The sequence below is a fragment of the Chiloscyllium punctatum genome, chromosome 44 (genome assembly GCF_047496795.1).
Source record: "Chiloscyllium punctatum isolate Juve2018m chromosome 44, sChiPun1.3, whole genome shotgun sequence".
Taxonomy (NCBI): domain Eukaryota; kingdom Metazoa; phylum Chordata; class Chondrichthyes; order Orectolobiformes; family Hemiscylliidae; genus Chiloscyllium; species Chiloscyllium punctatum.
This window is the reverse complement of record NC_092782.1, coordinates 3,428,095-3,443,505: the sequence shown is the minus strand read 5'-3', so window position 1 is coordinate 3,443,505 and position 15,411 is coordinate 3,428,095. Positions and strand designations below refer to the sequence as shown.

The following is a 15,411-nucleotide window of genomic DNA, read 5'->3' as shown; positions in this document are numbered from 1 at the left end:
TGTGAATGCATTCCATTTTCTTCAAAAGAATCAACAGCTACAACACTAACAACCATCACAAGTGGATCCACTGCCAGTTCCACAACTGGTGAGTAACATCCCCTTTCACATTACCTTACAATGTATTTTCTCACCAGATTACCTTCATAGCTTCAAATCTGAGAGGGAAATGATATTTTCATCTTAGTTCTTTGTCAATGAAATTACGTCCATATTTTCAACAAAACTCTTGTCCATTTCACATTCCTGTGGTGCCATGTAAATGAACATTGATCAGATTGTCGTAAAATCTCTGCAACTCAGGTCACTTTGCCATTCTGATTAAAATTACAAGAGTGGAGTCTAAACTAAGTTGGCATCTGGTGATTTTGAATATCATTCATACATTTCAGAAGAAACAACCACATCTGTACCACCAACTACAACTGGCTCTACCAGTGCTTCAACAAGAGGTGAGTGAGGAATTCCGTCAGTGTGGAATAGCCAGGCCTGAGAGGGAAATGATATTGTTACCTTAGTTGTTTATCAGAGCATTTCTGACAAATGAATCCTCACGGAGCAAAGTCTTCAGTTCAAAATTAAAATACGAAAGGAGGCAGGCACCAGTGAGTGCTCGAGCACACCCAAATCACAGCAGCTGCTGGGGTATCTGGCCCTGGGTATTTCTGTGATGCTGACATTTGCACAATACTGTCTTCTCCCAACTTGGGCGTATTGAATGTGATTGCATTTGTTTCACTTCAGAACAAACAACGACAACAACAGGGATAACCCTCACACCGAGTTCAACTGTCACTTCCACAAAGGGTGAGTGAGTGCTGCCTTTTCTTCATTCCACATGATAAATAATTAAATGACATAAATTGGTTACAACTTAAATCCCTGGTCAGTGAAATTCCAGTGTCAGTTGAGTTTGACGTGTCATTCTCACAACTCAGGAGTTTGTGGGATCACCAGCCATTCCTGAGATTTTTACATCAACAACATCTGCAGCTTTGATCTCCAGCAATCTCCCTGGTATTAGATCAGGAATGGTTCCCATCCAGCATGCAGATAAATGTTAACAATTGATAATTGCCAGTGTAACCCAACACCCAGGATTGGTTTACCGCAACATTATTGTTTACCCATCCCCAATATGCACATTAAGTGTCTGCTCAAACATCAAGTTTAGCAAAACAAAGTGAGGACTCAAAGATGTGACAGAACATAGAGAGAATTTTCTGAGGTTACTCAGCAGATGTGGCATCATCTCTGTGTCCAGAAACACAGTCAGCGCTCCAAATCCTCCAACTTGTTTGGAACTTTGCAATAAATCATTGGGCTTCCAGCATAAGAACATGTGTGAAGTATTTCCTCTGAACATGGTGTGATGATTAACATTCTGGTGATATACGCTTCCATCCAGCAACAAGGAATTGTGCTTTTTTGAAAGTACAATTAAATGTTAAAAATGCTGGTTTGCTACTTATTGGTTTAGAATGCACCTTTTCTATTTGTTTCATGCAGGTGTTAAATGTTCTGCAACTTTTCTATTCCAGAGGTGATCTGTCTTGGTGAATGGTCATCCTGGTCCAATACACACACACACCAAACACCACCAGTCCATATGATGTTGAACTGATCTGTCCTGTGCGCAAGCAATTGTGTTCTCCATTGGAGACATTCGGTGTCAATTTGTCCAAAACACTTCATGGCCACCCAGTGAATCAACAGACCACGTGAAGTGTATTAAAGGAGTAGGATTGCTATGTAGTCTTCCCAAAAGTTCATCACAGGAATTTTGTTCAGACTACCAAATTCGAGTTTGCTGTGAAAATCAAACATCAACAACACTTCCGAGGACAATTGGTCTAAGGACAACCTCCACTGAAACAAGCACACCTGGTCAATCTAAAATTCATGTGTGCCGGTGTTGAGGCTATGATTTACAAAGTGTCTCAAGGTCAGGAGCTGGTCCAGCTGACGTTGGATATTGAGTTCCCATAGACACTGTAACCATTGGAGAAATCATAAATTTTCATTCAAATACTGGCCTCTGGTTTCTGATATATCCCTCACTCATCTGATTTCCAATAAATTAATTGACTGATAGAGCTTGTTAAGATATCCAGTGAATGAGAGTATGAAAACCTCTCCCGGCAGAGCCCCAAATGAATTGTGTTAGTCAGAACAGTATTTTTATGTCAATGGGAGTTGAGGTGAGTGTTTTTTTCAAAATGCTTACATTTCATCCATGGGACAAATGAGGTCAGCCCCTATCGCTGTAGTTCCACCTCTCAATTATCAGCCTGACCACGTGTAACCATGTCCCATGTTGAGAATCTGAACACTCAAGCTGGCAAAGTGGTGACTGCTCTCAAAATGGCTCTTACCTGCCTTATAGCTGGAGCAAGCCTGACAGACGATGCCTGTAGGAAATACACAATGCATGTAATTGAACAACTGTTCGTTCTGTTTATTAATGAGGAAGGAAGTTTCACACAATGATCTCGAGTTCACTGTGTTGTGCTTTCCTCATCTCCAATCAGCTGATGAAGTCTGGTAGCATGTCAAAGCGTTCTTCAGGAGATGGGTAACATTGGCGTTCTGAAGTAGGTGGATCAGCCAATCACCTTATCACAGAGGCATTACAATGTTCTTCGATCCATGGTATCATGAAAGTTTGTAGTAACCATGTCAAACATTAATAACATTTCTGGTATTAGCATTACTATTTGCAGTGAAGTATTTAGATAGGTCAGTGAAAAATAATTTCTGTCGATAGCTTGAAATGTGTGAACAGTAGGATGCAGCATCATGAATCAATAAACTGGAGCTTCCTTAATGCTGCGGCAAAACCACATTGGATACAATGATTGTTAATGTTTGTCTTTCTCTTCAAAAGAAGCGAACACAACAACAGGGACAAGCACAATAACTGCAACAACTATCAGTTCTACAACTGGTGAGCGAAATCATTTTTAACAATCAGGACATGTTGTGCCCAAATATCATTCTCCATTTGACATGTGACAATGTCTTTGCTTCTACATCACCAATACGCAACCTGTTTTCGGAAAACCTATAGTATTTATTGTTTAAACGTCTGTCCAGTTTGAATGTGAGAATCTCAATTCACTCATTGAAGGAAAACATATATTTCCACTTCCGTGTTAATCAGTTGACACATATCTACTGCACACATTTTTGTGTCATGTTTTAGCAGAGAAATAAAGTGTGAATCTTTCCCAACCTGTTGCATTCCAATTGTATGTCATGATTGTGAATGCATTTGTTTTCCTTCAGAAGAATCAACATCTACAACACAAACAACTACCACAACTGGATCTACTGCCAGTTCCACAACTGGTGAGTAACCTCCCCTTTCACATTACCTTACAATGTATTTTCACATCAGATTGGCTTTTCAGTTTCAACCACTTGCCTCTGAAAGTAGGTTCAAATTTCCTTCAGAGCTCTTGTCCATTTTACATTTCTGTGGTGCCATGTAAATGAACATTGATTAGATTGTCGTATAATCTCTGCAACTCAGGTCACTTTGCCTTTCTGATTAAAATTACAAGAGTGGAGTCTAAACTAAGTTGGCATCTGGTGATTTTGAATATCATTCATACATTTCAGAAGAAACAACCACATCTGTACCACCAACTACAACTGGCTCTACCAGTGCTTCGACAAGAGGTGAGTGAGGAATTCCTTCAGAGAGGAATAGCCGGGCCTGAGAGGGAAATGATATTGTTACCTTAGTTCTTTATCAGGGCATTTCTGCCAAATGAATACATTCATCCTTGCGGAGCAAAGTTTTAAGTTCAAAACTAAAATACGAAAGGCGGCAGGCACCAGTGAGTTCTCAAGCACATCCAATTCACGGCAGCAACTGGGGTTTCTGGCACGGGATATGTCTGTATTACTGTGATGCTGACATTTGCACAATACTGTCCTCTTCCAACTTGGGCGTATTGAATGTGATTGCATTTGTTTCACTTCAGAACAAACAACGACAACAACAGGGATAACCACCACACCGAGTTCAACTGTCACTTCCACAACGGGTGAGTGCTGCCTTTTCTTCATTCCACATGATAAGTAATGAAATGAGTTAAAATGGGGGTTACAACTTAAATGCCTGGTCAGTGAAACCTCTGTGTCAGTCGAGGTTGATATGTCATAGTCTCAGCTCAGGAGGTTTTGGGAACATAAGACATTCCTGAGACCTGTTCATCAGCAAAATCTGTCGCTTCTAACTCCAGTAGACAATCCCCTGGTATTGGATCAGAATGGCTTCACACCCGGCATGCAGATAAATGTTAATTATTGATGAGTGTCAGTGTAACCTAATGTCAATATTGATCGCGCACTCCCATTATGGATCCACCCTGAAAATTCAGTCTTTTCTTGGACATCAACTTTAACTAAAGAAGGTTAGGACACACAACAATAATGCTGTGTGTGCTGGAGATGTCACAAAACAGCAAGAGAACTTTCTGAAGAAAGGCAACAGATGTACTATCATCTCCATGTCCAGAAACACAGTCAACAATCCCAGTCCTTCCACTTCTTTGGAATTTTGCAATGGTTCCTCTGACTTTCTGCAAAAATATACTTCATGGATTTTCTCTGAACATGGCATGATGATTGACATTCTGGTGATACCTGCTTCCATCCAGCAACAAGGAAGTTTGTTCTTTTAAAGTACAACTAAACGTGAACAATGCTGCTTTGCTACTTACTTGATTTGAATGCTCCTTCTCTAATTGCTTCATGCGAATGTTAAATATTCTCTAACAGCTCAATTGTTGATCTGTTTTGGTGAAACATCTTCCTGTCCAATACACACGCACCAACCTGCTCCGCTTCAAATGATAATGAACTTGTGGGACCCATACGGAATGGATTGTGTTCTCAACTTGATTCCATTGGAGACTGTAAATTTGTCCAACAGACTTAGAGATTCCTAAGTGAATCACAAGACAACGTGGATGATATGAAAGGAGTAGGATTGCTGTGTATTCACTCCAGCAATGAGAGACATGGAGTCTTAAAGTTGTACATCATGGAAACAGATTCTTCGCTACAACTCGTTCATACCGACCAGATATCCTAACCTAATCTAGTGCCATTTGCCAGCCCTTGGCGCATATCCCTCGATACCCCTCCAATTCATATGCACATCCAGATCCCTTTTAAATGCTATAATTGTACCAGCCTCCACCACTTCCTCAGGCAGCTCATTCCATACACACATCACCCTCTTCATGAAAAGGTTGCCCCGTCGGTCCCTTTTAAATCTTTCCCTTCTCACTCTAAACCTATGCCCACAAGTTCTGGACTTCCCCAAAGTGATGACTGCTCTCAAAGTGGCTGCTGACTGTCCTCACAGCTGGAGCAAGCCTGACAGTTTCTGTCTGTAGAAAGCACACAATGCATATAATTAAAGAAGCATTCATACACCCTGCTGATCTTGAGGCAAGTTTCATACAATGACGTAGAGATTACTGTCTTGTGTTTTCCTCATCTCCAGAGAGCTGATGAAGTCTAGTAGTAATTCAAAGGGACCTTTAGGCAAAGGGTAATATTGATGTTCTGAAGCAGGTGGATCAGCCAATGACATTGAGCATGATCACAATGGCAACACAAGGTTTCTAGAAGCACAGTATACCTTCAGTTTGTAATAGCCATGTCAAACATGAAAAATAAATCTAGTTTTAGGAATGCTATTGGCAATAAAGTATTCAAACAGTTCAGTAAAAATCCATTTCAGATGATTAATCTAATGCTGTGAACAGTATGATGCAGCATCACGAATCAATAATATGGAACTTTGTTAATGATGCGGCAAAATCAAATTGAATAAAATGTTGGTTCATGTGTGTCTTTCTCTTCAGAAGAAGTGACCACAACAACAGGGACAAGCACAATAACTGCAACAACCATCAGTCCTACAACTGGTGAGCAAAATCATTTTTAACAATCAGGACATGTTAAGGGTTAACAAAGAAATGAAATGTAAATGAAATTTAAATGTAAGTGAAATGTAAATGTAAATCCTCCACAACCTATTCCATTCTAATTGGATGTAATGATTGTGAATGCATTCCATTTTCTTCAAAAGAATCAACAGCTACAACACTAACAACCATCACAAGTGGATCCACTGCCAGTTCCACAACTGGTGAGTAACATCCCCTTTCACATTACCTTACAATGTATTTTCTCACCAGATTACCTTCATAGCTTCAAATCTGAGAGGGAAATGATATTTTCATCTTAGTTCTTTGTCAATGAAATTACGTCCATATTTTCAACAAAACTCTTGTCCATTTCACATTCCTGTGGTGCCATGTAAATGAACATTGATCAGATTGTCGTAAAATCTCTGCAACTCAGGTCACTTTGCCATTCTGATTAAAATTACAAGAGTGGAGTCTAAACTAAGTTGGCATCTGGTGATTTTGAATATCATTCATACATTTCAGAAGAAACAACCACATCTGTACCACCAACTACAACTGGCTCTACCAGTGCTTCAACAAGAGGTGAGTGAGGAATTCCGTCAGTGTGGAATAGCCGGGCCTGAGAGGGAAATGATATTGTTACCTTAGTTGTTTATCAGAGCATTTCTGACAAATGAATCCTCGCGGAGCAAAGTCTTCAGTTCAAAACTAAAATACGAAAGGCGGCAGGCACCAGTGAGTGCTCGAGCACATCCAAATCACGGCAGCTGCTGGGGTATCTGGCCCTGGGTATTTCTGTGATGCTGACATTTGCACAATACTGTCTTCTCCCAACTTGGGCGTATTGAATGTGATTGCATTTGTTTCACTTCAGAACAAACAACGACAACAACAGGGATAACCACCACACCGAGTTCAACTGTCACTTCCACAACGGGTGAGTGCTGCCTTTTCTTCATTCCACATGATAAATAATTAAATGACATAAATTGGTTACAACTTAAATCCCTGGTCAGTGAAATTCCAGTGTCAGTTGAGTTTGACGTGTCATTCTCACAACTCAGGAGTTTGTGGGATCACCAGCCATTCCTGAGATTTTTACATCAACAACATCTGCAGCTTTGATCTCCAGCAATCTCCCTGATATTAGATCAGGAATGGTTCCCATCCAGCATGCAGATAAATGTTAACAATTGATAATTGCCAGTGTAACCCAACACCCAGGATTGGTTTACCGCAACATTATTGTTTACCCATCCCCAATATGCACATTAAGTGTCTGCTCAAACATCAAGTTTAGCAAAACAAAGTGAGGACTCAAAGATGTGACAGAACATAGAGAGAATTTTCTGAGGTTACTCAGCAGATGTGGCGTCATCTCTGTGTCCAGAAACACAGTCAGCGCTCCAAATCCTCCAACTTGTTTGGAACTTTGCAATAAATCATTGGGCTTCCAGCATAAGAACATGTGTGAAGTATTTCCTCTGAACATGGTGTGATGATTAACATTCTGGTGATATATGCTTCCATCCAGCAACAAGGAATTGTGCTTTTTTGAAAGTCCAATTAAATGTTAAAAATGCTGGTTTGCTACTTATTGGTTTAGAATGCACCTTTTCTATTTGTTTCATGCGGGTGTTAAATGTTCTGCAACTTTTCTATTCCAGAGGTGATCTGTCTTGGTGAATGGTCATCCTGGTCCAATACACACACACACCAAACACCACCAGTCCATATGATGTTGAACTGATCTGTCCTGTGCGCAAGCAATTGTGTTCTCCATTGGAGACATTCGGTGTCAATTTGTCCAAAACACTTCATGGCCACCCAGTGAATCAACAGACCACGTGAAGTGTATTAAAGGAGTTGGATTGCTATGTAGTCTTCCCAAAAGTTCATCACAGGAATTTTGTTCAGACTACCAAATTCGAGTTTGCTGTGAAAATCAAACATCAACAACACTTCTGAGGACAATTGGTCTAAGCACAATGTCCACTGAAACAAGCACACCTGGTCAATCTAAAATTCATGTGTGCCGGTGTTGAGGCTATGATTTACAAAGTGTCTCAAGGTCAGGAGCTGGTTCAGCTGACGTTGGATATTGAGTTCCCATAGACACTGTAACCATTGGAGAAATCATAAATTTTCATTCAAATACTGGCCTCTGGTTTCTGATATATCCCTCACTCATCTGATTTCCAATAAATTAATTGACTGATAGAGCTTGTTAAGATATCCAGTGAATGAGAGTATGAAAACCTCTCCCGGCAGAGCCCCAAATGAATTGTGTTAGTCAGAACAGTATTTTTATGTCAATGGGAGTTGAGGTGAGTGTTTTTTTCAAAATGCTTACATTTCATCCATGGGACAAATGAGGTCAGCCCCTATCGCTGTAGTTCCACCTCTCAATTATCAGCCTGACCACGTGTAACCATGTCCCATGTTGAGAATCTGAACACTCAAGCTGGCAAAGTGGTGACTGCTCTCAAAATGGCTCTTACCTGCCTTATAGCTGGAGCAAGCCTGACAGACGATGCCTGTAGGAAATACACAATGCATGTAATTGAACAACTGTTCGTTCTGTTTATTAATGAGGAAGGAAGTTTCACACAATGATCTCGAGTTCACTGTGTTGTGCTTTCCTCATCTCCAATCAGCTGATGAAGTCTGGTAGCATGTCAAAGCGTTCTTCAGGAGATGGGTAACATTGGCGTTCTGAAGTAGGTGGATCAGCCAATCACCTTATCACAGAGGCATTACAATGTTCTTCGATCCATGGTATCATGAAAGTTTGTAGTAACCATGTCAAACATTAATAACATTTCTGGTATTAGCATTACTATTTGCAGTGAAGTATTTAGATAGGTCAGTGAAAAATAATTTCTGTCGATAGCTTGAAATGTGTGAACAGTAGGATGCAGCATCATGAATCAATAAACTGGAGCTTCCTTAATGCTGCGGCAAAACCACATTGGATACAATGATTGTTAATGTTTGTCTTTCTCTTCAAAAGAAGCGACCACAACAACAGGGACAAGCACAATAACTGCAACAACTATCAGTTCTACAACTGGTGAGCGAAATCATTTTTAACAATCAGGACATGTTGTGCCCAAATATCATTCTCCATTTGACATGTGACAATGTCTTTGCTTCTACATCACCAATACGCAACCTGTTTTCGGAAAACCTGTAGTATTTATTGTTTAAACGTCTGTCCAGTTTGAATGTGAGAATCTCAATTCACTCATTGAAGGAAAACATATATTTCCACTTCCGTGTTAATCAGTTGACACATATCTACTGCACACATTTTTGTTTCATGTGTTAACACAGAAATAAAGTGTGAATCTTTCCCAACCTGTTGCATTCCAATTGTATGTAATGATTGTGAATGCATTTCTTTTCCTTCAGAAGAATCAACAGCTACAACACAAACAACTACCACAACTGGATCTACTGCCAGTTCCACAACTGGTGAGTAACCTCCCCTTTCACATTACCTTACAATGTATTTTCACATCAGATTGGCTTTTCAGTTTCAACCACTTGCCTCTGAAAGTAGGTTCAAATTTCCTTCAGAGCTCTTGTCCATTTTACATTCCTGTGGTGCCATGTAAATGAACATTGATTAGATTGTCGTAAAATCTCTGCAACTCAGGTCACTTTGCCTTTCTGATTAAAATTACAAGAGTGGAGTCTAAACTAAGTTGGCATCTGGTGATTTTGAATATCATTCATACATTTCAGAAGAAACAACCACATCTGTACCACCAACTACAACTGGCTCTACCAGTGCTTCGACAAGAGGTGAGTGAGGAATTCCTTCAGAGAGGAATAGCCAGGCCTGAGAGGGAAATGATATTGTTACCTTAGTTCTTTATCAGGGCATTTCTGCCAAATGAATACATTCATCCTTGCGGAGCAAAGTTTTAAGTTCAAAACTAAAATACGAAAGGCGGCAGGCACCAGTGAGTTCTCAAGCACATCCAATTCACGGCAGCAACTGGGGTATCTGGCACGGGATATGTCTGTATTACTGTGATGCTGACATTTGCACAATACTGTCCTCTTCCAACTTGGGCGTATTGAATGTGATTGCATTTGTTTCACTTCAGAACAAACAACGACAACAACAGGGATAACCACCACACCGAGTTCAACTGTCACTTCCACAACGGGTGAGTGCTGCCTTTTCTTCATTCCACATGATAAATAATTAAATGAGTTAAAATGGGGGTTACAACTTAAATGCCTGATCAGTGAAATCTCTGTGTCAGTCGAGGTTGATATGTCATAGTCTCAGCTCAGGAGGTTTTGGGAACATAAGACCTGTTCATCAGCAAAATCTGTCGCTTCTAACTCCAGTAGACAATCCCCTGGTATTGGATCAGAATGGCTTCACACCCGGCATGTAGATAAATGTTAATTATTGATGAGTGTCAGTGTAATCTAATGTCAATATTGATCGCGCACTCCCATTATGGATCCACCCTGAAAATTCAGTCTTTTCTTGGACATCAACTTTAACTAAAGAAGGTTAGGACACACAACAATAATGCTGTGTGTGCTGGAGATGTCACAAAACAGCAAGAGAACTTTCTGAAGAAAGGCAACAGATGTACTATCATCTCCATGTCCAGAAACACAGTCAACAATCCCAGTCCTTCCACTTCTTTGGAATTTTGCAATGGTTCCTCTGACTTTCTGCAAAAATATACTTCATGGATTTTCTCTGAACATGGCATGATGATTGACATTCTGGTGATACCTGCTTCCATCCAGCAACAAGGAAGTTTGTTCTTTTAAAGTACAACTAAACGTTAACAATGCTGCTTTGCTACTTACTTGATTTGAATGCTCCTTCTCTAATTGCTTCATGCGAATGTTAAATATTCTCTAACAGCTCAATTGTTGATCTGTTTTGGTGAAACATCTTCCTGTCCAATACACACGCACCAACCTGCTCCGCTTCAAATGATAATGAACTTGTGGGACCCATACGGAATGGATTGTGTTCTCAACTTGATTCCATTGGAGACTGTAAATTTGTCCAACAGACTTAGAGATTCCTAAGTGAATCACAAGACAACGTGGATGATATGAAAGGAGTAGGATTGCTGTGTATTCACTCCAGCAATGAGAGACATGGAGTCTTAAAGTTGTACATCATGGAAACAGATTCTTCGCTACAACTCGTTCATACCGACCAGATATCCTAACCTAATCTAGTGCCATTTGCCAGCCCTTGGCTCATATCCCTCGATACCCCTCCAATTCATATGCACATCCAGATCCCTTTTAAATGCTATAATTGTACCAGCCTCCACCACTTCCTCAGGCAGCTCATTCCATACACACATCACCCTCTTCATGAAAAGGTTGCCCCGTCGGTCCCTTTTAAATCTTTCCCTTCTCACTCTAAATCTATGCCCACAAGTTCTGGACTTCCCCAAAGTGATGACTGCTCTCAAAGTGGCTGCTGACTGTCCTCACAGCTGGAGCAAGCCTGACAGTTTCTGTCTGTAGAAAGCACACAATGCATATAATTAAAGAAGCATTCATACACCCTGCTGATCTTGAGGCAAGTTTCATACAATGACGTAGAGATTACTGTCTTGTGTTTTCCTCATCTCCAGAGAGCTGATGAAGTCTAGTAGTAATTCAAAGGGACCTTTAGGCAAAGGGTAATATTGATGTTCTGAAGCAGGTGGATCAGCCAATGACATTGAGCATGATCACAATGGCAACACAAGGTTTCTAGAAGCACAGTATACCTTCAGTTTGTAATAGCCATGTCAAACATGAAAAATAAATCTAGTTTTAGGAATGCTATTGGCAATAAAGTATTCAAACAGTTCAGTAAAAATCCATTTCAGATGATTAATCTAATGCTGTGAACAGTATGATGCAGCATCACGAATCAATAATATGGAACTTTGTTAATGATGCGGCAAAATCAAATTGAATAAAATGTTGGTTCATGTGTGTCTTTCTCTTCAGAAGAAGTGACCACAACAACAGGGACAAGCACAATAACTGCAACAACCATCAGTCCTACAACTGGTGAGCAAAATCATTTTTAACAATCAGGACATGTTAAGGGTTAACAAAGAAATGAAATGTAAATGAAATTTAAATGTAAGTGAAATGTAAATGTAAATCCTCCACAACCTATTCCATTCTAATTGGATGTAATGATTGTGAATGCATTCCATTTTCTTCAAAAGAATCAACAGCTACAACACTAACAACCATCACAAGTGGATCCACTGCCAGTTCCACAACTGGTGAGTAACATCCCCTTTCACATTACCTTACAATGTATTTTCTCACCAGATTACCTTCATAGCTTCAAATCTGAGAGGGAAATGATATTTTCATCTTAGTTCTTTGTCAATGAAATTACGTCCATATTTTCATCAAAATTCTTGTCCATTTCACATTCCTGTGGTGCCATGTAAATGAACATTGATCAGATTGTCGTAAAATCTCTGCAACTCAGGTCACTTTGCCATTCTGATTAAAATTACAAGAGTGGAGTCTAAACTAAGTTGGCATCTGGTGATTTTGAATATCATTCATACATTTCAGAAGAAACAACCACATCTGTACCACCAACTACAACTGGCTCTACCAGTGCTTCAACAAGAGGTGAGTGAGGAATTCCGTCAGTGTGGAATAGCCGGGCCTGAGAGGGAAATGATATTGTTACCTTAGTTGTTTATCAGAGCATTTCTGACAAATGAATCCTAGCGGAGCAAAGTCTTCAGTTCAAAACTAAAATACGAAAGGCGGCAGGCACCAGTGAGTGCTCGAGCACATCCAAATCACGGCAGCTGCTGGGGTATCTGGCCCTGGGTATTTCTGTGATGCTGACATTTGCACAATACTGTCTTCTCCCAACTTGGGCGTATTGAATGTGATTGCATTTGTTTCACTTCAGAACAAACAACGACAACAACAGGGATAACCACCACACCGAGTTCAACTGTCACTTCCACAACGGGTGAGTGCTGCCTTTTCTTCATTCCACATGATAAATAATTAAATGACATAAATTGGTTACAACTTAAATCCCTGGTCAGTGAAATTCCAGTGTCAGTTGAGTTTGACGTGTCATTCTCACAACTCAGGAGTTTGTGGGATCACCAGCCATTCCTGAGATTTTTACATCAACAACATCTGCAGCTTTGATCTCCAGCAATCTCCCTGGTATTAGATCAGGAATGGTTCCCATCCAGCATGCAGATAAATGTTAACAATTGATAATTGCCAGTGTAACCCAACACCCAGGATTGGTTTACCGCAACATTATTGTTTACCCATCCCCAATATGCACATTAAGTGTCTGCTCAAACATCAAGTTTAGCAAAACAAAGTGAGGACTCAAAGATGTGACAGAACATAGAGAGAATTTTCTGAGGTTACTCAGCAGATGTGGCATCATCTCTGTGTCCAGAAACACAGTCAGCGCTCCAAATCCTCCAACTTGTTTGGAACTTTGCAATAAATCATTGGGCTTCCAGCATAAGAACATGTGTGAAGTATTTCCTCTGAACATGGTGTGATGATTAACATTCTGGTGATATATGCTTCCATCCAGCAACAAGGAATTGTGCTTTTTTGAAAGTCCAATTAAATGTTAAAAATGCTGGTTTGCTACTTATTGGTTTAGAATGCACCTTTTCTATTTGTTTCATGCGGGTGTTAAATGTTCTGCAACTTTTCTATTCCAGAGGTGATCTGTCTTGGTGAATGGTCATCCTGGTCCAATACACACACACACCAAACACCACCAGTCCATATGATGTTGAACTGATCTGTCCTGTGCGCAAGCAATTGTGTTCTCCATTGGAGACATTCGGTGTCAATTTGTCCAAAACACTTCATGGCCACCCAGTGAATCAACAGACCACGTGAAGTGTATTAAAGGAGTTGGATTGCTATGTAGTCTTCCCAAAAGTTCATCACAGGAATTTTGTTCAGACTACCAAATTCGAGTTTGCTGTGAAAATCAAACATCAACAACACTTCTGAGGACAATTGGTCTAAGCACAATGTCCACTGAAACAAGCACACCTGGTCAATCTAAAATTCATGTGTGCCGGTGTTGAGGCTATGATTTACAAAGTGTCTCAAGGTCAGGAGCTGGTTCAGCTGACGTTGGATATTGAGTTCCCATAGACACTGTAACCATTGGAGAAATCATAAATTTTCATTCAAATACTGGCCTCTGGTTTCTGATATATCCCTCACTCATCTGATTTCCAATAAATTAATTGACTGATAGAGCTTGTTAAGATATCCAGTGAATGAGAGTATGAAAACCTCTCCCGGCAGAGCCCCAAATGAATTGTGTTAGTCAGAACAGTATTTTTATGTCAATGGGAGTTGAGGTGAGTGTTTTTTTCAAAATGCTTACATTTCATCCATGGGACAAATGAGGTCAGCCCCTATCGCTGTAGTTCCACCTCTCAATTATCAGCCTGACCACGTGTAACCATGTCCCATGTTGAGAATCTGAACACTCAAGCTGGCAAAGTGGTGACTGCTCTCAAAATGGCTCTTACCTGCCTTATAGCTGGAGCAAGCCTGACAGACGATGCCTGTAGGAAATACACAATGCATGTAATTGAACAACTGTTCGTTCTGTTTATTAATGAGGAAGGAAGTTTCACACAATGATCTCGAGTTCACTGTGTTGTGCTTTCCTCATCTCCAATCAGCTGATGAAGTCTGGTAGCATGTCAAAGCGTTCTTCAGGAGATGGGTAACATTGGCGTTCTGAAGTAGGTGGATCAGCCAATCACCTTATCACAGAGGCATTACAATGTTCTTCGATCCATGGTATCATGAAAGTTTGTAGTAACCATGTCAAACATTAATAACATTTCTGGTATTAGCATTACTATTTGCAGTGAAGTATTTAGATAGGTCAGTGAAAAATAATTTCTGTCGATAGCTTGAAATGTGTGAACAGTAGGATGCAGCATCATGAATCAATAAACTGGAGCTTCCTTAATGCTGCGGCAAAACCACATTGGATACAATGATTGTTAACGTTTGTCTTTCTCTTCAAAAGAAGCGACCACAACAACAGGGACAAGCACAATAACTGCAACAACTATCAGTTCTACAACTGGTGAGCGAAATCATTTTTAACAATCAGGACATGTTGTGCCCAAATATCATTCTCCATTTGACATGTGACAATGTCTTTGCTTCTACATCACCAATACGCAACCTGTTTTCGGAAAACCTGTAGTATTTATTGTTTAAACGTCTGTCCAGTTTGAATGTGAGAATCTCAATTCACTCATTGAAGGAAAACATATATTTCCACTTCCGTGTTAATCAGTTGACACATATCTACTGCACACATTTTTGTTTCATGTGTTAACACAGAAATAAAGTGTGAATCTTTCCCAACCTGTTGCATTCCAATTGTATG

At 40.1% G+C, this 15,411-nt stretch overlaps 1 protein-coding gene across 1 annotated transcript in view; it reads left to right on the top strand.

Annotated features, from left to right (window-relative positions):
* The window catches only part of LOC140466591 (uncharacterized), a 119,837-nt gene that overhangs the window by 54,812 nt on the left and 49,614 nt on the right, over positions 1-15,411 (top strand). Inside the window, 25 exon segments of the mRNA XM_072562043.1 lie at positions 29-88; positions 393-452; positions 1,642-1,887; positions 3,289-3,351; positions 3,625-3,684; positions 3,993-4,055; positions 5,889-5,951; positions 6,116-6,175; positions 6,480-6,539; positions 6,832-6,894; positions 7,625-7,662; positions 7,665-7,734; positions 7,737-7,970; positions 8,971-9,030; positions 9,372-9,434; positions 9,708-9,767; positions 10,076-10,138; positions 11,961-12,023; positions 12,188-12,247; positions 12,552-12,611; positions 12,904-12,966; positions 13,697-13,734; positions 13,737-13,806; positions 13,809-14,042; positions 15,043-15,102. Coding sequence (XP_072418144.1) covers positions 29-88; positions 393-452; positions 1,642-1,887; positions 3,289-3,351; positions 3,625-3,684; positions 3,993-4,055; positions 5,889-5,951; positions 6,116-6,175; positions 6,480-6,539; positions 6,832-6,894; positions 7,625-7,662; positions 7,665-7,734; positions 7,737-7,970; positions 8,971-9,030; positions 9,372-9,434; positions 9,708-9,767; positions 10,076-10,138; positions 11,961-12,023; positions 12,188-12,247; positions 12,552-12,611; positions 12,904-12,966; positions 13,697-13,734; positions 13,737-13,806; positions 13,809-14,042; positions 15,043-15,102 — 2,034 coding nt within the window.